The sequence below is a fragment of the Sinohyriopsis cumingii genome, chromosome 9, assembly GCF_028554795.1.
Source record: "Sinohyriopsis cumingii isolate HCF-2022 chromosome 9, ASM2855479v2, whole genome shotgun sequence".
Taxonomy (NCBI): domain Eukaryota; kingdom Metazoa; phylum Mollusca; class Bivalvia; order Unionida; family Unionidae; genus Sinohyriopsis; species Sinohyriopsis cumingii.
In genome coordinates, this window is record NC_142969.1 from 92,392,970 (window position 1) to 92,419,037 (window position 26,068).

Below are 26,068 nucleotides of genomic sequence, written 5' to 3' on the forward strand. Positions count from 1 at the left end.
TACACTGAAATAAAAAAACACAATTCTGAGACCAAATTTCAGGCATTGCAGGACTGGAGCTTTTGTCTTCAATTTAGACTTCTCTTCAAATCTAAGACAGACCTGAACAATTTACACACAGAACAAAACATATTTCTTTTCACACAAAAAATGGGCAATATTAACTTTGTGATTTTGGGTAAATGGGGACAAGCAAGCGAAATTCATTTTCACCCGTCTGCCCTTGCATGGGCCTGTTAGACAATTCAAAATAACTTCTCTTACATATCTAGGCAAGAGAATATCTTAATATATGGAATTGTGGTATATAGAAGGCACTGTCGAAAATTGTCAAATAAAGTTGTTTTCAAAAGGTAAGTGTGTGTGTGATTTGGATTTTTAACATAGTGTTTACAATTTCTCAGTCATATTGCTACGATGTCTGCAGTGTGGCAGGTTATAGTGATGTCTAGCACTGGGGCATCATGCTGCAGATATGTTTTCTTTCAACCCTTATTTTTATACATTGGTATGAATTTGGTCACTGGGTCCAAAGCAGAACTGCATTATATCCAGAACTGCACTAAAACAAGGTATGTTAAAATGGGAGAGAGCTGTCACAAGAAAACTTTCTCATCTACTTGAATCTTAAGTAAAAATGAGAAAAATCTCTTGACATTAGTGAGTTAATGACAAAACACAGACGTACAGTTAAACAAGACTACAAGACTACTGGCAGTTTAGTAGGGATTCTGTTGCTGTTTTTCAAGAAAAAGATCAAAATGGATCAGTATATACAATGACCTGGATATGCAAACACATGACTCTGGGAATATTAGCAGATTAGGTTTCAAAGAAAAGGAAGTCAAACCACCGAAGACCTTACTCAAGAATCTAAGAAATGGAAGTCAAACCAATAAGACCTTACCCAGGAATCTGAGAAATGGAAGTCAAACCACATAAGACCTTACCCAGGAATCTGAGAAATGGAAGTCAAACCACATAAGACTTTACCAAGTAGTGTAACTTAACTTAGGTTGATGATGACTACCAAAATGATTTATTAGCATCTTTCATAAGATTTCATATTAAAAATATTTTTAAAACTCTAGTTACATAATCAGATTTTTGATATATTTAATTTAGCAACCATTCCTGTGTATGCTTTAAGTATTTTTTTGTCCTGGTTAGTCCTTCACAAGTTTCATTATGTAACAAATGACAATTAAAGAATACATATTACTCTACATAATAAGCAAACTAGAGGGTTTATCATTTGTCCATTGTGGGTGGGAATGAGCATGGTTGTAAAGGATACCAACTGGTTAAAGGCACAAAACATTGTCCACCTAAGTTTATATCATCTCCCCTAAATGAAAGGTCTAAGTCCCATCTACTCATACTTTATTACATACCCATTTGATCTAACATGGTTTTGTCTGGTGTTCAATATGGGTGTTTATTCTTGATTACATACCCATTTGATTTAATATGGTTTTGTCTGGTGTTCAATATGGGTGTTTATTCTTTTTTACGTACCCATTTGATCTAATATGGATTTGTCTGGTGTTCAATATTGGTGTTTATTCTTTTTTACATACCCATTTGATCTAACATGGATTTGTCTGGTGTTTTATATGGGTATTTATTACATACCTATTTATCTAAGATGGCTTTGTCTTTGTGTTCTATATGGGTGTTTATTACATACCTATTTGATCTAAGATGGCTTTGTCTTGTGTTCTATATGGGTGTTTATTACATACTTATTTGATCTAAGATGGCTTTGTCTAGTATTCAATATGGGTGTTTATTACATACCTATTTGACCTAAGATGGCTTTGTATGGTGTTCTATATGGGAGTTTATTACATACCTATCTGATCTAAGCTGCTTGCTCTGGTGTTTGATATGGGTGTTTAACCCTTTACCTCATACAACCGTCTTTGGACGCCTCTACAAAAGTCGCATCGAAGCGACTTTGACGCTTCTACAAAAGTCCCATAGAAGCGCCTTTTTACGTCTGCTGTAAACAACGGCCATTTTAAGCCGGTTTTCGTAGCGCCACCTTCGGGGAAAACCCCTTATTAGATACTACATTCATTTCTGTGAATGACAATTACGTCAGATCACGTGGTCACTGTTTATGTACTGGTCGATATCTGCTATTTAAAGTAACTGGGTCGTAATCTCCACTCTCCAAAATGGCGGTCGCGGATTTCGTTCAGTACTTACGAAGTTTTCATGATTATAATCACAACTATGAAATATTCAATAACCTAGGTAAAGGCTCTGATATTGATATAGGCTGCAATTAGTTTTTATAAATTATCAAATTTAGATGACTTAGTGATGTAGACACATATGAAAAACTTGTAAATTTCGAGTATGAGAAATGGCAGCTCTACGGTTGGTCACACGGCCTCACTGACATGACGGTGAACGAATTCTCTCCAGATTTTAAAGCACATAACAAATTCTTCCGTGATAAATAATTACACAGCTATAACAATCGGACTTTACTCTTAAATTGTTCCACATGTAATAGATGTGTACCAAAAATGTAAAATGGTTAAAATTGCTGTTAAACGTAACATACACTACATTGCTTAATAGTTCACAGGCAAGCTATGCGTATGCGGTCGACTAGGTAACCTGTGTTCTATGTATAGCGAACTGCACTTTGTCACTATGCTCTATGAGGTAAAGGGTTAATCTTTATTATTTACCCACTTGACCTAACATGGCTTTGTCTGGTGTCTGATATGGGTGTTTAATCTTTATTACATACCCACTTGACCTAACATGGTTTTGTCTGGTGTTTGATATGGGTGTTTAATCTTTATTACATACCCACTTGACATAACATGGTTGTTCTGGTGCTTGGTTTGCATGTTAAAACTTTATGCTCAAAAAGCACAACATAGCTGTTCTGGTGTTTGATACAAGTACTAAATCATATCACACAATCAGACTAAAACTATTTAGGTGTTTTCACAGACATCTGCACTCAATATTATTCGACCTATTGCAACTTTCATAAATTCCAGTTGGCTTTGAATAAATGGGCTATGTAACAAATAAACAACTTTTCTCATGTTTTTTTTCAGAGTCAGACAAAAGAACTCCTTTGATATGGTACATGAATTCCTGCATGATGACCATGCAGTATCCCTACACCATATCAAACCTGGTTTTGGCATGATGTTATGTAGTATCCCTATGCCATACAAAACCTGGTCTTGGCATAATGCCATGCAGTCTCCCTATGTCATACCAAACCTGGTCTTAGTATGATGGTCATGCAGTATCCCTATGCCACACAAAACCCAGTCACAGCATAATCATGCAGTATCCCTATGCCATAGTGAACCTGGTTTTGGCATTATGGTCATTTAGTATCCCTATGCCATACCAAACCCAGTCTCAGCATGATCATGCAGTATCCCTATGCCATATCAAATCTGGTCTTGGCATCATGCCATTAAGTATTTGTATGCCATACCAAACCTGGTCGTTGCATTATGGCCAAACAGTACCCCTATGCCACACACAAAACCCAGACTTGGCATTATGACCATACAGTATCCCTATGCCACACACAAAATCCAGTGTTGCCATTATGGCGATACATAATCCCTATGCCATATTATACCCAGTTTCTGCATGACAGTCATGCAGTATCTCCATGCCATATCAAACTTATACTTGATGCTGACTCAGAACAAAACATTTACTTCTGTGATTTTGTGTATGTACAGTAGATTATAAAACTGCTCAAAGAAAATCACTGACAATGCAAGGCAGTGAAATGGCCAAAAAGGATATCTTGCTGGTGAATCTCTCATGGCATGGAGGAAATTATCTTTCTGGGAACCTGAAATGAAATAGAAACAGTTATATACAAACCATTTCCAATCCAAACTTTAACAATCAATAATGCATATTAAATTTACTGAAACTAGGAAATCAGTAACTAGACATGTGTTAATGTAAGATGAATGCCCATTCACAATGACCTAAATGTCAAACTTAAGTGGATAATAGAGATATGGATACACAAAAGAAAATGAGATGGGTAACACTATATGCCTCTTTACATTGATGAACAGGAATAGAACAATGTATCAAATTCTTTTAATGAAGCAGGATTTTAATTTAGAAAACATTCGGCTTAAGCTAGTGGGCCAACCTCTCAACCTGTCCCATGCAAACCATGGGTCACTCTGACATGCCTCTCAACCTTTCCGATATGATCCAATGTGTGCCACCCTCACATGCTTCTCAACCTGTCGGACATGACCCAGTATCAGCCACCTGTCTCTTATCCTATCCAACATAATCCAGTATTGGCCATTCATACATGTTCTCTTAACCTGTCCACATAATCCAAAATCGTCCACCTGTACATGTCTCTTACCTGCTCAACATGACCTAGTATCAACCACCACTGGATGTCAATTAACCTGTCTGATATGACCAAGTATAGACACCCTTACATGCCTCCCAACCAGTCTGATATGACCTAGTATCGGCCACCACTGCATGCCAATCATCCTGTCTGACATGACCCAATATAGGCCATCCTTACATGTCACTTAACCTGTCCAACAATGACCTAGTATCGGTCACCCTCACATACCTTTCAAACTGTCCAACATGACACAGTAAAATTTGGAACCATTCAAATAATATGTCAGATTGCAGGCATCATAACTGCAATTCAATTTAGGGATCTCCAGCATCAGTTTGCAAGAAAAGTATGATAGATTCAATTTAACCTAACTCATTTCTGAATCGGTTCCCAAAATAATATTGTTTTGTTCCAACTGCAATATCATTAAAAACAAGGCATATCAATTTTCTTGGTATCCCCGTAAATTTAAAATTGGACCATTGTTTTCTAATTTTGCACTGCTTTATATAGTTGTTAAGCAAGTCCTGTGTATTGTTTGAAACCGTTAAACAAAGCAAACATGAGCTATTAGCAATGGGTGCATTACAAAAGTCATGATCACAACAATTTGCTCAGATAGCTTAAACAGAAGAACACATGTTGGACTACCCAAGATAGTATAAAAGTATGACACACAAGCATACACAGCCTGACACATACAAGCAGTCTGACATATACAAGCCTTACAAAATGCATTCCTGTTCAGTCTGACACATGTATACACACACAGCCTGACACATACATGAACAAGCTTACACAACCTGACACATACAAGTACACAGTCTGAAGCATACAAGTATACAGAGTATGACACATAAAAGCAGTCTGACACATACAAGCATACACAGGCTGACACATACAAAGATACAGACAGATCCTAGCAAATAGATTCACACACAGACTGAAACATACAAGTATACAGAGTATGACATACACAAGTACTCAGCCTGACACATGCATGCATAGTTGTTGTTGTTGTTGTTGTGTTTAATGCCATTTTTAAGCATGCAATAGGCTATACATGGCGGCCAGTATTAATGGTGGAGGAAGAACCCGGGACACATGCATGCATACTTAATCTGACACATGCAAGTACAAACAGTCTTATGCATGCATACCCAGTCTGACATACAAGTACACACTGCCTGACACATGCATGCATACTCGGTCTGACACATACAAGTACACACTGCCTGACACATGCATGCATACTCAGTCTGACACAATACAAGTATGCACTGCCTGAAACATGCATGCATACTTAGTCAGACACAAAAATACACACAGCCTGACACATGCATACATACACAACCTCAAAGAGTTTGTTTTTGACAACTTTAACAGCACCTTTATTATATCATTGGCTATATCAAACTCAAGAAATGGGAGTTAAGTGCCTCCCAAGACAGATAACCCAAGATGGCCTGGGCAGGTTTCTAACCCACTACCTTTGGATTATTAGTCTGACACTTTACTAACTGATAACCCAAGATGGTCTGGGCATGTATCTAACCCACTACCCTTGGATTATGAGTCTGACACTCAACCAACTAAGCTACCATGGTCTCCACTATTAAAAAAATATAGAATGACAAGTAACAGTGGCATGGCGATAACTGACGACAATATAGCAGTCAGTGAAATTTTTAATGTGCAATTCCCCACAAATGCACTAAATCAGTCACGTATTGATTTTTAGTATATCAGTGCTGGGAATAAAAGTCGGGCAGACAAATGACATTTTGGATGATTAAACACAATGATACAGATATGCGTAAAGTGTACACCATCCTTTTAATAATGAACAATAAAAGTCAAGCTTGCTTTTGGCAGCCACTTTAAGGACAAGGGAAAAAGACCTCTTAAATGGGTCGAAGAAACACAGATTTTTACTTCAAAGACGTGGTTTTGAAAAGAAATTATATGTACTGTGAATCATTTTTTATGAGTATCAGAGTTTCTGTAAATATTTTCATCATGTCAAAACCATGGATATATGTTTCTTATCTGGTGAGGTCGGGGTGGAAATTAGTCTTAATCAGCCCATCAGGCTACTTCAGTTGGTGAGGTTCGGGGTGGAAATTAGTCTTAATCAGCCCATCAGGCTACTTCAGTTGGTGAGGTTCGGGGTGGAAATTAGTCTTAATTAGCCCATCAGGCTACTTCAGTTGGTGAGATCAGGGTGGAAATTAGTCTTAATTTGCCCATCAGGCTACTTCAGTTGGTGAGGTTCGGGGTGGAAATTAGTCTTAATTAGCCCATCAGGCTACTTCAGTTGGTGAGGTTGGGGTGGGTATGGTCTTAATTATCCAACCAGACTACTTCAGATGGAGTTTGTGTGCAAGGTGGTCTTAATTTGCCCACCAAGCTATTTCAGACGAATCACTTCTTTCATATTCATAGTTTACAGCAATCACGGAATATTATTTCTTATATAAATCTTTGGACACATGAAAACTGATCTCATCCAGCTTTGAACATTTATATAAAAAGCAGAGTTTACTGCAAGGAAAACACAAAGTTCCTATCAAAACAAAAAGAGAAATTCAAAAGACTAAAATCCTAACAACAAATTTTGGGCACAGCTATCTAAATCTATAACTGAACTTTGATTGTTCCTCTTTTGCATGATTCTGAATCTAATGCATTGTCAAATTTAAAACATCTCATCATAAACATTAATGACAAAGCCCCTACAAATTCAGAATACAGGATGTATACAAGTGAGGGGCCTATGATAGCAGAGTGGTCTAATGCTCTAGCCTTCACCAATCAATGTCATCTCACTTCTGTCCATGTGGGTTTCAGCGTCTAGGGTTCAGACCATGTAGGTATGTGAGAAAGCTTGTTTGTAGCTTCCTGTTGGTCAGGGTTCTTACCAGAGTTTTCCTGGGTTCTTTCTCTACAGCTTACACTGGCCCGTATGTATAGCCTATCATGTGCTTAAGCCCACTCCAACAACATGTATACACATGTCTAGGTAATATGTTATACTGAACAAGAAATGTAACAAACATTCAGCCCAAACAGTATTACATGTAAATAGCCATCTCAATGTTGGACTTTTAAGTGAGATGGTAGCTGTATACAGGTTTACTGAATGTAGAGGACATTATGTACTAGCAGATTTGGATTTATTTACAACTGGATGCATGCTTTTTACAAGATTATGCTGTTATCAGTTCTTGTGCCACAGTTGGACCTGTATTAGAAGTTTTACTTTCCATGAACACTTATTATTATTCCATTTGATGAAGTACCATATACAAATGCATATGTCAAGGCATAATGCAAACAGCATCGACCCTGATCTGCTGTCATGTAATGTGCCAGCACATCATGGTCGACGATGTTTGTTCTACTAATTACTCTTAATAATCTGCATGGACCCATATCAGCAGCCACATTATGTGATGACAGATAATGCAATTTGTAGTTGGATTCAACTTAAAAGGGAATATACTTAATATAAAATTTAAATCCAACCTCCAAAAAATGTTCTGATTTACAAAGAACAAATTTTCCTTTTCTTCACTCATTTGTCTTGTATTAAGAAAAAAAGTTTTTCAAACAGTGTATCAGAAAGATCTAAATAATTAATGTTGCAACAGACAACTGGCTGATTTCCACAAAATGAAAGGTCAAGTTTACATCGTAATCAATACTTCTGACTGATCAATATATAAGAGAACCTCAACAAGTCTGAAAGCATGGCCCATAACCAACTATTCATAAAGTTAGTACCAAACAACTTCTTGGAAAATAAAGGTAACAAAAACAATTTACACCAGAATTAAAGCACTCTGCAAACTTTGTTGATTCACCGTCTAACAGTAGTATTGATTCTGGATCAAATTCCAATATGCCCCAGAATTCTGCCTGGCAATCAAGCCCAATACATGACTCACTTTTAGGCTTGTCCAATCCAATTTAATATTCACAGATTCAGTTAGCCATTATAACAAGTCTGAGATAAATATGATTCAACACAACCACTTAAACTTGTATATATGTATTCCTCCAGGTTCTAGTAATGTATGCCATGAAACAGAAAGGATTAAAAACAAGCGTTCCACAGAACAATGTCACACCTGCAGCAATGTTTTAATGATTCTACCACACCCACCGCACCAATTACCCCTACCCGTGTACCTGATTATCAAAAGCTTAGACACAATGCCTTTGGCAGAAAAATCACATTCATGTATCAACATGCTAATATACATGAGAGAAAACAGATAAAACAGTCACTTTCCACTTAGGACCAACAAGATCTGATAAGAAGTCTTTTGATGAAAACACAATAGCAATATGATTAGCCTTCTAGGATATGCAGCTATAAGAAGAATTTCAAGAGGACCATTGTGGCAGTCATATTGGAAGTCAGATAAGCAAACATTGTCATTTAAAACCAACTAGACACCAAGAAAGGTCATTCAGTGAAAACCCCATGGTGATATAAAAATTAAATCAGGAGTAGTAGTAGAAACATTTTCAAGATGGCCACTGTGGTGGCCATATTGGATGTCTAAAAAAAAAACACCATTTTTGTTTAGGACCAATCAGACCTTATCCCATTTAATCAAAACACCACACTTAAACGACCATCTGTTCAGGAAGTCTAGCAATAACAAGATTTTCAAGATGGCCACTGTGGTGGTCATATTAAGCATCCAAGTGGCACCATTTTGGTTTATGACCAACTAAACATTACAAGTGTTCTAGTGAAAACCTCATGTCAACACTACTTTCTATACAGGAGAAGAAAGCAACATGGCTGTCATGGTGGTCGTATTGGTTATCAGATTGGCATCATTTCATTTAGAATCAACTAGACATCATAAGAGTCTTTTAGTGAAACCCCTCCTCCCCCGATGATGTGACCATCCATTCCGGGGTAGCAATAACAAGATTTTCAAAATGGATGCTATGGTGGCCATACTGGACATCAGAGCAGCACCATTTTCATTTAGACCATTGAATGAATGTGTGTTTGAAGGCCATCTTCCAAGTAGTTTACAAAGAGAGATAAATTTGAATGAGAGAACATCCCATAAACTATTTTGCTTCATGACCAATAGAACAAGAAAATGCAGTCTGAACGAATGTGAGTTCAAAGCATTATGTCAATCATCCAAGTAGCTTAGTAGGAATAGTGTTAACAAACAAGCTTGTGACAACAGATGGACAGAGAACAGACTACAGGCAACAGACCATCCAAAATGATCTTTGGTATACGACCAGTAGACCTAATACTTTATTTTCATTAGGAACAATTTGGCTAAATATCAGTTAACCTTCCAAAAGGTAAATTAATATACACTTATATATATATTCATATAATACTCATACTACACAATCATACTACACTCATACTCATATTATACTCAAATAATACACTCATATAATACACTAATATATATATACGTGTTATCTTTCATTTAATACTTGTAATATAGAATCATACTATATGTACATAAACTCATATTATATTCATATAATACACTCATAAAATATACTTATATAATACACTAACATATATACTCATACTATACACTCATAATACTCATACTATACAATCATACTACATGCTCATACACTCATATTCATATAATACACATATATTATTATATGCTCATTTTTTTCTCTGGTAACTTTACATTGTCAGAATCATCCAGTATTTTACAATTTGCACACCTTCATATTGCATTCACGTACATAAAGGAACTATTCTATTGTAAACTAACAATGGACGCAGACGCCAGCACTTTTGATTTGTAAACAAGTCATGTACACTCGCGTAGTAGGTGCTTTACATTGTGGCTGTTTAAATGTTTCTGAATGAAGTAAAGCAGATACAAATGCAGTAACCTATAAATACTCATATTACTCACATTTACTCATATTAATCACTCCTATAATACACTCACATTAATCACTCCTATAATACACTCACATTAATCACTCCTATAATACACTCACATTAATCACTCCTATAATACACTCACATTAATCACTCCTATAATACATTAATCACTCATATAATACTCACATTAATCACTCATATAATACTCACATTAATCACTCATATAATATTCACATTAATCACTCATATAATACTCACATTAATCACTCCTATAATACACTCACATTAATCACTCCTATAATACACTCACATCAATCACTCCTATAATACACTCACATTAATCACTCATATAATAGACAACTTAATAAATCTGTACTGAACAATTTTAGTTTTGATTCTTCAAATAATATAGTATTGACTTAAACCATAATAATGCATTTAAACAAGATAGTGATGTCCCATAATAATGCATATAAACAAGACAGTGATGTCCCATGCTTGTTTTAGGAGGATGCTGTTAACTGACCTCTCAGCTGCATCATGTCTTCATTGGGACCTGCCCCATCTTAAATCTATGTAACTTATAATACATAAAATATGATACAGTTTAATATGCATTTTAAAATCAATGCATCATTAACCTTTTTAGTTTGATATGCTAATATCATCTTTAATACTCCAGTTGAATACAGTGGAGCCTCGTTAATCCAGACACATTTGTTCCCAGCGAATATGTCCGGATTAACGAGTTTTCCGGATAATTGGATCATGCACATTTTTTATTTTACGATATCATCACACCGTATATATGTACATGTATATGCTAGCTTTAAATGTAATGTACTGGATATTGATGGCGGCGTGGTGGGCTGACATGTCTGAGAACCACATGAATACGGCATCATCGATTTGTTGATATTTGGCATGGCGAGCGCAGGTTAGGTCTGCTGAGTCGGCAGGTACGGACAACCATTTGTCCTTGTTTTTTATAATGTCCACACCTGTCGATTTGCCAATGTCTAAGGAATAGTAAGCTATAATATGCTGGCGTATATCTTGAATTGTAGCTTTTGGGTGATCTTCTTTGTGCTGGCAAATCTTCTTTTTTAAGCTGGCCGGTATCTCTACTCGTCTGCGCTTGCTTGATGGTGTCGCCATAATATATGTAAAAAGTACAACGAATACAAACTCTTATCTCCCAGTTAAATGCGTAATGGTAAACTAATAAAATGCAGTCATTTTTATAAGTCGTATTTTACAGCTGCTAATGATTGACGTCCCCATTTTATTTGAAAATGAAGCCCTATACTGTCCACAGCTTAAAAATGTCAACTGTATTTGCACAGCAAACAATAAACTGTGATTGTTACATACAATTGGTAAACAACAAAGAGGCTTAATGACACTTTTAATTTATTTACCATATGTTATGTCAAAAAGCGTGGACGATTTGATCCCAGTGTGTTTATTTAATTATTAACACCCCCGTCAGCGACTAGCTAAAACAGACATTGTTTATACAATCGCTGGTTACAATATGATCACGCTACTTAGTTACTGATAGCGGCCATAGATTCTCAAGGGCTTCACTACTGTGTTTTATGTATTATTCTTCTGATTGTATTTTCACATATGATTTTTCGAATTTTCTTATTTTTGGACAGATTATTTCCGGATTATCGAGACAAGTTTTAATGTAATTTTACACTTTGGTCCCCGATTTTGATTTCCGGATCCGGAACGCGGATTAACGGAGCAAATTAACGTTTAGGACTTCCATTCCCGTTGAATTATGTCCAGATAGCAAGGTTTCCGGATAAAGGGAGTCCGGATTAACGAGGTTCCACTGTATATACAAAAGAACTCCCTTATGAAAGGGTACCCTCTGATGAGGCTTTAACCACCCAAATGCCTTGACAGGAAACCAGCATCATCCCCAACTAACATTAGGGACAACACTAAGGGAGATATCTTTACTAAGAAATAAAAAGTTCTACTTACGTAATATAAGATGAGTTAAAACACAGGCAAATATGTAGATACACAAAATGGACAATGACAGTATAAACAGATAAAAATAACGGTAATTCCTCTTTCCCACACAGTTCCCCACCCAGGGACAGTGATGGTCAAACCTCTCTGCAAAAGAAAGAAAGAAAGGTTGATTATTACATTTATTAATAAACATGATTTCTAACATAAATTTCTAGATCTTCAAACATAACATTCATGAAAACACAGCAAAACACTATTGCAGTACATAAATCTACAAGCCCGACATCCACAGAAAAGTTCTGAATTACATAAATCTACAAACCAAACATCCACAGAAAAGTTCTGAATTATATTAATCTATAAGCCTGACATCCACAGAATAAGTTCTAATTTACATCTACAAGCCTAACAGCAAGAGTTTATGGACTGCTGCCATGGTGGCCATACTGGTTATCAGATTCATACCGTTTCTGGGGCCCCGAGTGACCGAGTGGTCTAAAGCGCTCTCCGTTACGGATAACTGCCATCTCACCTCTGTCTGCATAAGTTTGAGCCTCGGATTCAGCCAATGTGATTATGTGAGAAAGCTTGCCAGTTGCTTCTCGTGGGTTAGTGGTTCTTTCTGGGGTTTTCCTGGGTATTTCCCTCCACCATTAATACTGGCCACCATGTACAGCCTATCGTGTGCTGAAAAATTGCATTAAACCCCACAACAACAACACACCATTTCTGTTTATGACCAACTAGACATCTCAAGTAGTCTTTTGGTAAAAAAAATCACAATGTTGATATGCTGGACAGATAGTGAAAATATGATTTTCAAGATAGTCATTGAAACAGTCGTATTGGAGATTAGATTGTTAACGTTTTCATTTATGACCAACTAGACATAATAAGGTGTCTTTATGTGAAAATTCAATTTTGATATGACTGTTCATTCAAGAACAGTCATAACAAGACACCCAAGCAGCACCAATTTCATTAATACTAACTAGATATAATGAAAGTCTTTTAGCTAAAATCCCATGCTAATATGACCATCCATTCTAAAGAAATAATGACAAGATTTTCAAGATGGCAACAGTGACAGTCATACTGGATGTCTGATTTTTCCTTTAGAACAAACTATACCATAGGATGAATGTACATGTTAAGTTTCATGGTAATCATCCAATAGTTTAGGAGCAGTAGTGAGTGAATCACAGAAAACTCATAAAAAGGAAATTGCTAATGTCATAATATTTTTTGGCCAATGCTTTCAAACACTTGTACCTCTCAATATTCACTTTTTTCATGAAATAAATATTTGAACTGTTATATTTGTACGTATTCACTTTTTTCCATGAAATAAATATTCTAACAATTGTACCTGTCAATATTCACTATTTTCCATGCAATACATATTTGAGAAAGATTGTTTTTGTATCTACAGCCTCAAATTGTCAATATTATGCCTAAGGGATGTATCTACATGAACTGTCCTCATTTACTTGTGCAATATCCAACATATGTACTTCACAGCAGATATATATTAAATTTCTAATAATTATGAAATAGGCAGTTTTAAACAAGCAATTATGGGCTTGTACTTCTGCACCTAGTTAATCATGATGCCACTGCTGGGCAACATCTTCAAAGCCACGTCTTGCCTTGTTCTCGGCAAGACAAACAATTCCTTATTTTACCTTTAAAGTTTTGGACAGTGCACTTAAGTCCAAGAATAAGGTTTAAAATGAAACCCTGAACAGCCCTGCTATTTAAGACATTAATGACAGCAAAAAATTACAACTTTGGGGGTGGGGGGCATCTTAAACTTAACAAAGGCAGAGGAGAAATGAAAATATCCTACATTTATTTTATGACTAAATTAAATGTCTAGAGTTCTAATGCATTTATAACATTCAAGGATAACCCTTAACTGGGTAAGCTGTGCATTGATCAATTGATAAGCTCTCCTGGTCTTGGCAGATGATGGAGTTCCAATAGCTAATTCAGATTTGCTGTCTCCTGGGTTTGGCCGATGTTGGAGCTTCAAAAGCCAAAACTTTTGCAAAGTTATCAATTACTGAATACAAGGAATACTCATATATTACAAATGCAACACAGATTTCATGAACTAAACTGGCAGATGCAATCCTTAAAATCACCAAAGCAATTCAAATTTCCCTATGAAGATTAATATCCATAAAAAGAACAAACTGGAAATTTGAACATTTATCTGCATGTAATCATTGTCTGTTCATTTAATCAACAACTTAATTTCTGGATCATCTTTCCAACAGAACTATTCATTTTCTTTTTGTCAAGATATTGCATATTTTAAAGATGCTAACAGGAAGATGTATGTAGCACTGTGCTTATCTTGTATTCTTTTATGGACTTTGTAAGTGTCTAAGAACTGTAGCAACAGATCTTGTCAACCAAAGATAACCTAATTATAATGACAGGAGTTAGAAAACTGAAAAAGATAAGAACTATTACATAGATGCACATATTTGTATTAAAACTCCTTATAAATATAATTTTTTAGGTTATGTCAATTATTCAAGGAAATATATGCAATAAAAACCTCAGAAATGTACAATTAAACATAAAATGAAATAATTCTGTGATCAACAGAAAAATCCTGGAGGAAAAAGAGACAGAAAATAATCCAAACTTTACTAGATACAATAAGTCATGTCCATCCATGTGTCAATAAGTAATCCTTCAAACACAAACTCAATCTACATCTGTCCAAGCATTGCTATGTACTCTTTCTAACCTGAAAAACTCATTCTACATCAGTCCAAGCACTGATATGTAATCCTTCTACCTGAACTCTGTTTTCATATCTCCATGCATGCATTGCTATTTAATCATTGCAACCTGAACTCTATATGCAACTTTCCATATGCAATTATGTAATCCTTCTAACATGAACTCATCTATATCTGTCCATGCATTGCTATGTAATCCTTGCACCTTAACTCTATATACATCTCTCCATGCATTTATATTTAATCCTTGTAACCTGAACTCAATCAACATCTGTCCATACACTGAGATGTAATCCTTGTTACTCGAGTTCAATTTATATCTGTCCATGTATTGTAATGTTGTTGTTGGGTTTAACACCATTTTTCAGCACATGATAGGCTATGCATGGCAGCTAGTATTAATGGTGGAGGAAGAACCTGGGAAAACCCCGGAAAGAACCACCGACCCACGAGAAGCTACAATCAAGCTTTCTCACATACCCACATTGGCCGAATCCTCAAATTGAACCCATGCAGCCAGAGGTGAGATGGCAGTGATCTGTAATGGAGAGCACTTTAGACCACTTGGCCACTCAGGGCCCCCGCATTGTTATGTAATCCTTGTAATCTGAACTCTATCTGTAACTTTCTGTGTGCCACCACCTAATCTTTGAAACCTGATCTCTATCTACATCTGTCCATACTATGTGATGTAATCATAGTAACCTACCTCAATCTACATATGTTATTGCATTGTTTTGTTACAGTCCTAAATGCAACCTGAAATCCACTGGCAACCTTCTGTTTGTCATTATGTAATCATTGTAACCTGAATTCAATCTACATCTGTCCATGTACTGATATTTAATCCTTGCTACCTGAACTCAATCTACATCTGTCCATGCATTGATACGTAATCCTTGTGTCCTGAAATCTGCAACATTTTGTGTGCCACAACGTTATCCTTGTATCCAAAACTCTACAACTTTTTGTGTCCAACTATGCAATCTTTGTACATGTACCTTGAACTCAATCTACATCTGTCCAGGCATTTCTTTGTAATCACTGTAACCTGAACTCAATCTACATCTGTCCAGGCATTTCTTTGTAATCACTGTAACCTGAACTCAATCTACATCTGTCCTGGTATTTCTTTGTAATCACTGTAACCTGAACTCAATCTACATCTGTCCAGGCATTTCTTTGTAATCACTGTAACCTGAACTCTATCTACATCTGTCCAGGCATTTCTTTGTAATCACTGTAACCTGAACTATATCTACATCTGTCCAGACATTTCTTTGTAATCACTGTAACCTGAACTCTATCTACATCTGTCCAGGCATTTCTTTGTAATCACTGTAACCTGAACTCTATCTACATCTGTCCAGGCATTTCTTTGTAATCACTGTAACCTGAACTCTATCTACATCTGTCCAGGCATTTCTTTGTAATCACTGTAACCTGAACTCTATCTACATCTGTCCAGGCATTTCTTTGTAATCACTGTAACCTGAACTATATCTACATCTGTCCACACATTGATATACATGTATATATAATTAGTGTATCCTGAAATCTATCTGCAGCTTTCTGTGTGTCATTATGTAATCTTAGTAACCTAATTTAATTTACATCTGTCCATGCATTGATATGTAACCCTTGCAATCTGAACTCTATCTGCAGTTTTCTGTAACTTTGTAACCTGAACTGAATTTACATCTGTCCATGTGTTAGATGTAATCCTTGCAACATAAATTCCAAGTACATTTCTTGATGCATTGTAACATGAACTGTCATTGACATCTGTGTTAGTACGTAATCAATGTAACCTGAACTTCATCTACATTTGTATATCACTGTGAAACCCATGTAGCTTAAACTCCTGTCTACTCTACATTTGTTACTGCATCACTATTTAATCTTTGTAACCTGAACTCCATCTACATCGAGTTGGCAATATGCATGAAGGTGAATTTATGACAATGACAGTTTGGGATCCATAATGCAACCAAGGAAAAACAGGAATGAAGCTCAAGGTCACATTTTCGTTAATTAAGAGATATTCTTCATTACGACCTCAGCTCCATCTACAATGCCTGATGAGGGGAGTGCACAGATTGTTGTTGTTGTTGAGTTTAATTATAGTGGCATGCGCACAATTGTGCATGTGCCACTTTTTTTCTGACTGCACCGCAGCCTGTTAGTTGTTCCTGGGAAAGGGAATGGTGCCACCTCCCCCAGGCTTTTATGGGTTCAAGGAACCCTGATAGTTTGGCCTCAATCTGTGGGTCCATAAATGTCCCTTGCAGTTGAATGGTTGGCTGTCATTATTGGGAGGGAGAGCTCGGGAACGGTCCTGGTTGATTTTCACATCGCTGGTTTCTTGTTGCATTTGCCTGGTGTTTTTTTTCCTATTTTTTTTTCTTTTTCAAAATGTTCTATAAAAAAAGGGGGGGGTCTATCCTGTTTATAGAGGCTGTTAGTTGTTGTTGTTGTTGTTGTTGTTGTTGTTGTGGGGTTTAACGCCATTTTGCAGCACATGATAGGCTATACATGGCGGCCAGTATTAATGGTGGAGGAAGAACCAGAGAAAACCCCGGAAAGAACCACCGACCCACGAGAAGCTACTGGCAAGCTTTCTCACATACCCACATTGGCTGAATCTTAGACTCGAACCGCCGCAGACAGAGGTGAGATGGCAGTGATCCGTAATGAAGAGCGCTTTAGACCACTCGGCCACTCGGGGCCCCGAGGCTGTTAGTACAAATCATGTATGAAGAGAGATTTTCAAGGTGAGTGTACAGATAATTCCTGTTTCAAATACATGTCTTATAAATGTAGCCTGGGGAGGGATTTGATGAGTGCCTAAAAACGTGTAAAGCAAATAACAACAAGATCTAGATGAAGAAGTGTGTGTTGTGTGATTTGAATTTTTAACGTAGCTTTAAAAAAAATTCAGTCATATCAATATGGTATCTGCAGTGTGACAGTTTATAGTGATGTCTAGCACTGGGACATCATGTCGCAGACATGTTGCATGATGTCCCACCCAGCCACATTATCCTGACACCAAGCAGACCAGTCCTAACAATAACCTCTTAATGCTGAGCACCAAGCGAGGCAGCTGTTTGTACCATTTTTGTAAGTCTTTGGTATGACTCGGCCAGGGATTGAACCCACGACCTCCCACAGCCAAGGCAGATGCTCTAACCACTAGGCCAGTGGATCAGTAAATGAAGAAATGAAATATATATATCAAACCTGTCCATAGTGACCACTTTTTCAGGCGCCTCAAATTTCTATACTGTTTCCATTTCTCTACAATTTAGCTACTACTGTTAGGGTTTTAATTTCTGATTTGTGTTTTGTGGCTAAATGTCACAAGTCTGCTCACTTCTTGATCAATATTTAGTGACATTTTCATATCAATAATTCAAGAGGCATATATAGCCATAAAAAATGGTCCATATATTTCTGATTAAATGGAATTTGTTCATCAATGTTATGGGATTTTATTAACAAGATTTCATTATACTAATCAAGCAATAAACGACCATTACCCGCACAACCTACCTGTTGCTACATGTACTTGTCACTTAGCGTGCTCAAAATTTAGTACTTGGCTAAATAATCCTTAAACATCAAGAATGTGTGAATTACATGTATATTGAATAAGCGGTAGCTTGAATTTTTTCTTTTATTTTTGTTCTGGGTTATGAGCCTGTCAGATGCCTAATTGGTTTTATTTTAAAAATACATCTAGAATTGAATGTAGTTTATTGAAGAAGTACATGTAATGAGAAAATATGTTTTCAATGCTGACAATAGTAAGAATTGTATCTTGAAACCTCTGAGGAACTAAGACATTTCTTTAAATTCTAGCATACGAAACGAATTACTCTTTAAATTGTCTTACTTAATTTTATTCTTAACACAGCAGTCTGTAGTGGTAGATGCGTCTGTATATTTTGTACATAAAATACATGTGATCTTTCATGTTAAAAATCCTTTTATTTTATACTGTAATTCAGATGTATGGACTATGTAGTCTGAAATAAGGAATTCATATTATCTTATTTATCCAATAAGGATCTGCAGTGTATGATGACACACTGTGTATTTCTTCAATGACACAATATATTTGTCAAAAGGTTTTGGTTGGGGTGGGCTTGTTATCAAGCAAAACATATAATTAGTAAATATTTGCGAAATTGCTGAAAAAATATAGGTGGGATTAGCATCAAGCATAGGTTTGTCATGAGATATATATGGTCCACTTTGTAAAAACAATAAGTATCATCTGAAACTAGACTCCGAACCCAGCCAACAACTGAAACTACCGAATATACCACAGTATAAGTGGCATAATACACTTGCAGAATAGGGTTTATGTTGACTGTACTACTGATTATTCCTAACAAACTGCAATGACCCTGATCTGATGAAACATTAAGCAATGGCAGATATGGATTTGTGCAGTGTACATTTAGTACTGGTAGGTACAAGTGTACTTGTTGCCTAGCCTTTGCAAATCAATTAGTTTTCTGCCAAAATGCCTCCCAATACATTAGATCTCATATTCCCAACAAGAGCTGATGGAAGACTGAACATTCTGGTATAAATCGATCAATGGTCTTATGCAAGACTTGGAATCTTTCCTCCTACACAATTTTCTAGAAAATGACTTGTGACATGGTTAAAAATATTGGCAAGCCATCTAATCATATGCAATTACAGTATGACTAATTGGATTCTCATTAAGGTTGAGAGTAAAACGTAATAAGAAAAGAGTATTGAAACATCTGGATTACAGCAACAAAAATCATTATGTACCAAGTAATTAATATTTTTTTAAACATACAATTTTTAATTAATCTAATTTTGTACATAGAAATTTTGCAAAAGATTAAAGACAGAAAAGAAATATGACATGCAATGATAGCAAAAGCAAAGAATTGTTTAATGGAGAGACCTGACAATGTTTCTCATGATCTGCGAAACTGAAACTTGCTTTCTCCTCTCCTTCCATTATAAATTGCATATTATACGCATCTTGTACCGTTCAATGAAATGTCCAACCAGCCTCCTGCCCAATACACTGATAAATTCCCACACGAATTTACCAGTACTTAAATTAGCTGAATGTTTTGTTGCTTGCTGTGCATAATCTATCCATGGCACAACTTACCATCATTCTCCCTCATATTTCTTTTTTAACAAAATGCCCTAGACTGGTACATTATACAGCTGTTGCATGCTGATCTGTCCTTTCTGTAGAACTAGTATATGGTTCTCTTGATATTATTATTGACCAATGTGTCTCAGTAACCTGGATGTGTGGTTAAGGTATGCAGTCTTGATGTAAAGTTACTGTACAAAAACATTTATTTTCTTGTCAGACTTACTGGTACCATGACTTTGACCTATGACAGAATCGACAGATTTCTTTCGAACTCCAAGTTCAAATCCTCTAAAGACTTTGGTAAAGGTTATGAGGTTTAGAACTGAAGTTATCAAGCAAAATACGTTTTTTTAAATGCTGAAGTTCTTATATTATTAATGCCATATTGCATAAACCCTAAAATCAATAACTTTTTTAACCAGTGTGCAAGTCATCCAAACTTTGATGAAGGTACATGATCAAGAACTACATTTTTGTGCAGAATCGATTTTTCTTCTCTCAGCTAATTGGCTTCTTCTTTGCCCAAGAGCAAGCTATCCAAGAAAGTCTGGTGATGGTACATACCAAATAACACAAGACATTTACAGTAGTGAGAGAGGAAACGCTCACAGACAAATGTACAGACACAACAGGTATGTAATGTCATGACATGAAGTACATCATGCTGTGTTCCAGACCAGATTGTGCATAATCAATAAACGTAGTTTGAGCTGTCTTTCAGTGCCATATCAGCTGGATAAAAATACTAACAGAAATGAATCAGCCTGATTTCAGTTAAAGGTTTGTTCTCTTAAAAAGTAGACATTCCATGTAAATGTGAGAGAGAGACTATGGACAGATTTATATTCAGATATTGCAATACACACACTAGAACTAATTAATATAAACTCATCAACAGTAATACATGTGCAACCAAATACATGTATCTGCCTGTTTGCATGTTTGTGAAAAACAGAAGACAAAATTGTGTCATAATAGAAAACTACTGACTTTGCAGGATTTATATAAAAAAAATAACTGATGCTTTTACAATTTTGTTGGCTTCCATTAGTTTAAAAAAAAAGTTATAAAAGAGAAACAATTGTGCTTATGCATCTAATAAAAAGTGTGTGTGTGTGTGTGATTAGGATTTTTAACATAGCTTTAACAATTTTTCTGTCACATCGCTATTATGTCTGCAGTGTGGCAGTTTATAATGATGTCTAGCACTGGGGCATCATGCCGCAGACATTTAGCATGATGTCCCACCCAGTCACATTATCCTGACACCAGGCTGACCAGTCCTAACACTAACTTCTTAATGCTGAGTGCCTAGCAAGGCAGCTGTTAGTACCATTTTTGTAAGTCTTTGGTATGACTTGGCCGGGGCTAATAAAAAGTACATGTATTAATACTGAACAAGCAAAAAATTTAGCTAATAGCAGAGTGGCATAACCCAAACTGAATGACAACCTTGCCCCAATTTAATGATTGCCTTGCCCAAATTAAATGACCAACAAGCCCAAATTTAATGACTTCACTGCCCAAAATGAATGACTGCCTTGCCCAAAATGAATGGCTGCCTTGCCCAAATTTAATGACTACCTTGCCCAAAATGAATGACTGCCTTACCTTCCTAGATTTATGCTCTTTTTTAACTGCTAAATGTGATGTCAATGCAGAATAATCAAACTATCCATTGCTATAGATGTAAATTGATGAAATAATTGTTTGAATGGGCATAATTGTTTTAATGTGTTTGGTACATGTACTTTTTTGAGTAAAAGGTGGACGAAAATTATTTTTCATTCATTTCGTTCAAGAAGAGTAACGGTACAGAAAATATGGATCAACCAATAAAACTGAGGTCAATGGGAAAGTACAATCAAGAGGTCTGCAAGTACTACACATGGTCAGTTTCACTGGATGCTTACCATAGGCAATCAAATTATTGCAATCAATCTCAATGACAATAGGAATGAGATTTAGATTCTGACGACAATTGAAACCTTGTTTACTTCACGATGAAGGAAAAAACAAACCAAATGAAATTAAGAATGGAAGAATAAGTCACACACACCCACAAGGGTAAAGAATAAAAACTCAAAATCACATTTTTTATTTTGATTTCTTCATGAGACTTTATTGCTATGGAGAAATATGCAATCAGCCAATAAAGTTAATCATGCTGAAAGATAAAGAACAATGCAAAAGATTCCTGAAAGTAATGTAATATGTATTATGTTAGAATGATATTTAAAGCTTTTCCCAGACTACCAACCATTTATTGTTTTATGAAGTTATTGTTGAAAATTGTGACAAAACATATTTTATGCACTTAATTGTTTTCACTAACAATTCAAAAATAATACAGTGGAACCTGTCTTGAAAGACCACCTCTTCTGCCAAAAACTATTGGTCTCTCAAGACAAGTGGTCTCTCATAACAGATAATAAGACTATATAATCAGTAAATCTGTGCATGGAGATCTTGGTCTCTCAAAACAGGTGGTCTCTCATAGCAGAGGTCTCTCAAGACAGGTTTTACTGTATCTCCAATGTAAAGAGTTGATAGATTCCACAGCCGAGTCCTTTCTACACTCGTATCAGAAAAGGATACACTGGCTTAAAATTTTCAGGAGTTTTACAGTTTTATGCTAAATAATTTATGTAAACGAATTTTAAAGAAGCAACAGATGTTGGGTTGATAAGTATTGAAGGTTGAAATATTACTATGATATTGCTAAGACATAAGCAGAAGCCGTAAAACGGGGGGAATCAGAAACAGTGACCATGAGAAAGACACTGACAAACCTGGTAAAGATTTTACAAGGTCTTATAGAGACGACATCACAAGACAAAATAATAGGAGGTTCCAGTTTCAAAAGTAGAAGACAGTGGAAAAAAGAAACAAAGCGAAGAAAACAAATTAAGAGAGGTAAAGAAACAGTTTTAAACCTCTCACGTAGAATATTAACTGATAATGACTATATACTGTTAGGCAAAGGGCTAAAATTTTGTCCCAAACCAAAATGTCACAATAAAATTAAATTAGCTGAAGAAATTTTTAATTTCTCAAGACGCTTAAAATTAAAAGAATTTTTTTATGATAAAGCATACAAGAATTCAGAAAGTAAATCAATTTCTTTTCATTCTGAAAAATGGGTTATTTTAACACAATTAAGTCATCTTTTACACCAGCTAGTGGACGTGATTCATATTTAGATTTTTATATTGACGCGATCACAAAAGAAATATTAACTGATAATCATAAAAAGCAATATCATAGTAATATTTCTAAGGATGAAATTAAGTCTTTATATAATCTAATGAATGACAACAGTATAGTTATTAAAAAGGCTGATAAATCAAACACTATTATTATGATGAATCAAGATGATTATGTTAAAGAAGTTGAACGTCAATTAAATGATGAAAAATACTACAAACATACTGACAAAAACCCGTCAATAGAAATTAAATCAAATATTTCAACATGCATTAATGAGATTGCTAAAATAATAATTCCGTAACTGAGGAATTTGATACTTTCCCTCTTAACATACGTACACCATAATTCTACATATTACCCAAAACTCAATAAAATCCTGACCATCATTTACCTTTAAATTATCCATGATGACCAATTATATCAGGTTATAATTCATATACTGAAAACCTATCCAAATTTATTGATAGTGTTTTACAACCTTTAATGAAATCACTTCCTTTATATATTAAAGATACCACTGATTTCATTAAAAAGTTGAAGTCTACTCCACAGCTATATGATAACTCAATCCTTGTATCATTAGATGTAACACCACTATATACCAACATTCTGTATGCAGATGGTATTGAAGCATGTAAATATTTTATTGATAACAATCTTAAAAATAGCACACTATCTAGTGAAGATATATGTAAAATAATAAAACTTATCTTGCAAAACAATTATTTCCAATTCAATAATATGAATTACATACAAATAATGGGTACAGCAATGGGTAGTCCCATGGCTCCTTCATACGCTTCCCTTTTCATGGGTAAATTAGAAAAAGATTTTCTTCAAGGCGAAAAGTTTAATCCATCTGTTTGGTTTAGATTTTTAGATGACATATTTATGATCTGGAACCATTCAAATGAAGAACTGAAAAAATTTATTGATCGCCTGAATCTTTTTCATCTGACAATTTACTTATACTGCATCAAGTACGCATGTTTCATTTTTAGATGTAAATGTAATAAAAAATATTGATAACACTATCTCTACAAATATTCATATCAAAGGAACTAATATCCACCAATATGTAGAATATTCTTCATGTCATTCCATGTCATGTAAAAACGGTATATCATATAGCCAGGCCAAAAGATACCGACGCATTATTTCAGATGATTGTCAATTACAAAATTCTTTGAATAAATTACAAACTTATTTCCAAAATAGAAATTATCCTACATACATAATTGATTCTGCACTGAACAAAGCCTTTAATCTTACTCAACAAGAGGCTTTAAACACAGCAGAATGTAAAATAGAGAGAGATGTAATTCCTTTCACAATACAATATAATCCTTCATTACCTAATATAGGTCATATAATTAATAAATATTATAGTCTCCTAAATTTATCCAATAAAACTAGCGTCAAATCACTTTTCAAAATTAAACCAGTTCTCGCTTATAGAAGACCCAAGAATTTGCAAGATTTTTTAATCAGAACTAAACAGACAGAAAATAAAAGATACACTTTTCATCATCTAAATGTAACAGACACTGGTGTTCTCAATGTGCAAACATAAGAGAAAGTACTTCTTTCAGTAGTGCTAATACAAAAGAGGTATTTTCTCTACGCGATAACACTAACTGCTTATCAACTGATGTGACTTATTTAATAACCTGTAAAAAATGTAGCATGCAATATGTTGGACAAACACTACAACAAGTTTCTAAAAGAATGAATAATCATCACTTTCATATAAAAAATTATAGAGATCCTCAGTTTTCCTCTAATGTTTCAACACACTTTAACACCAATAATCACTCTCTACTTGATTTTTCTTTCATGCCAATAGATATTGTGCATGGTGACATGAATAGACTCATAAAAGAAACTTATTGGATTCATAAGTTAGATACTCTGTATCCTAATGGACTTAATGCTAATGCACTATATAAAATTGTATAATTTAAATTGATATATTGTATATCCTTTATAACACTATAATTATATGAAAGACTGTTTGTCTGTAGTTTATTTTAATATTTTACTAGTTATCCTTGGCATTCTTGGCACTGGCTTTAAACAAAAGCATCTATACTTTAGAATATTAGGATTATTGTGATATCGTTTGTGTGCATTTTTTATACAGTGCACAATAAGTAATCTGGCATTTTTGCCAACTCAGATGTGAGCTTTGTCACCCATAGCACATTGCTCTCTTACTGTTCTGCCTCTCCTAACTGTGACAGACAACCTCATAAGATATATATGTTTGTCAAGAAAGATACAGTACTTTCGATCAACATACAATTTATTCTGGACATGGAAACTGTCAAGATCAGTACTGAAAAGCAAATATATAGAATACGAGTCATGTTAGAAGTACTTAGAAAAGAGAGTACATGGTCATTTAACGTTTTTTAAATTTTGAAATACTCAAGACTACATTTGATCATTTAAATTGTATCAATATGAAGTGACATTTTCTACAAACTTTTCACAGCCCCATTTTTCGTCACTTTTCACTGCCTGCCATCCCCACCCACTTTTTAATTTTTCTTCCGTTTAAAGTCGGAATGGGGCATTGATCAAGATACATGAAAATAGTTTCTAGTTTATATTGTGCCTGTTGTTCATTTAAACTA

The 26,068-nt window shown here is 35.2% G+C and overlaps 1 protein-coding gene across 3 annotated transcripts in view; it reads right to left on the bottom strand.

The window, feature by feature from the left end:
* LOC149792244 (palmitoyltransferase ZDHHC14-like) overlaps positions 1-26,068 on the bottom strand; it is a 91,851-nt gene that overhangs the window by 43,181 nt on the left and 22,602 nt on the right. For all 3 annotated transcript variants that reach the window (XM_089970775.1, XM_089970777.1, XM_089970776.1), the window contains exons 4-5: positions 12,303-12,440; positions 3,808-3,856 (exon numbers count right to left, since the gene is read on the bottom strand). In XM_089970775.1, coding sequence (XP_089826901.1) covers positions 3,808-3,856; positions 12,303-12,440 — 187 coding nt within the window. The remainder of the gene's footprint in view (positions 1-3,807; positions 3,857-12,302; positions 12,441-26,068) is intronic.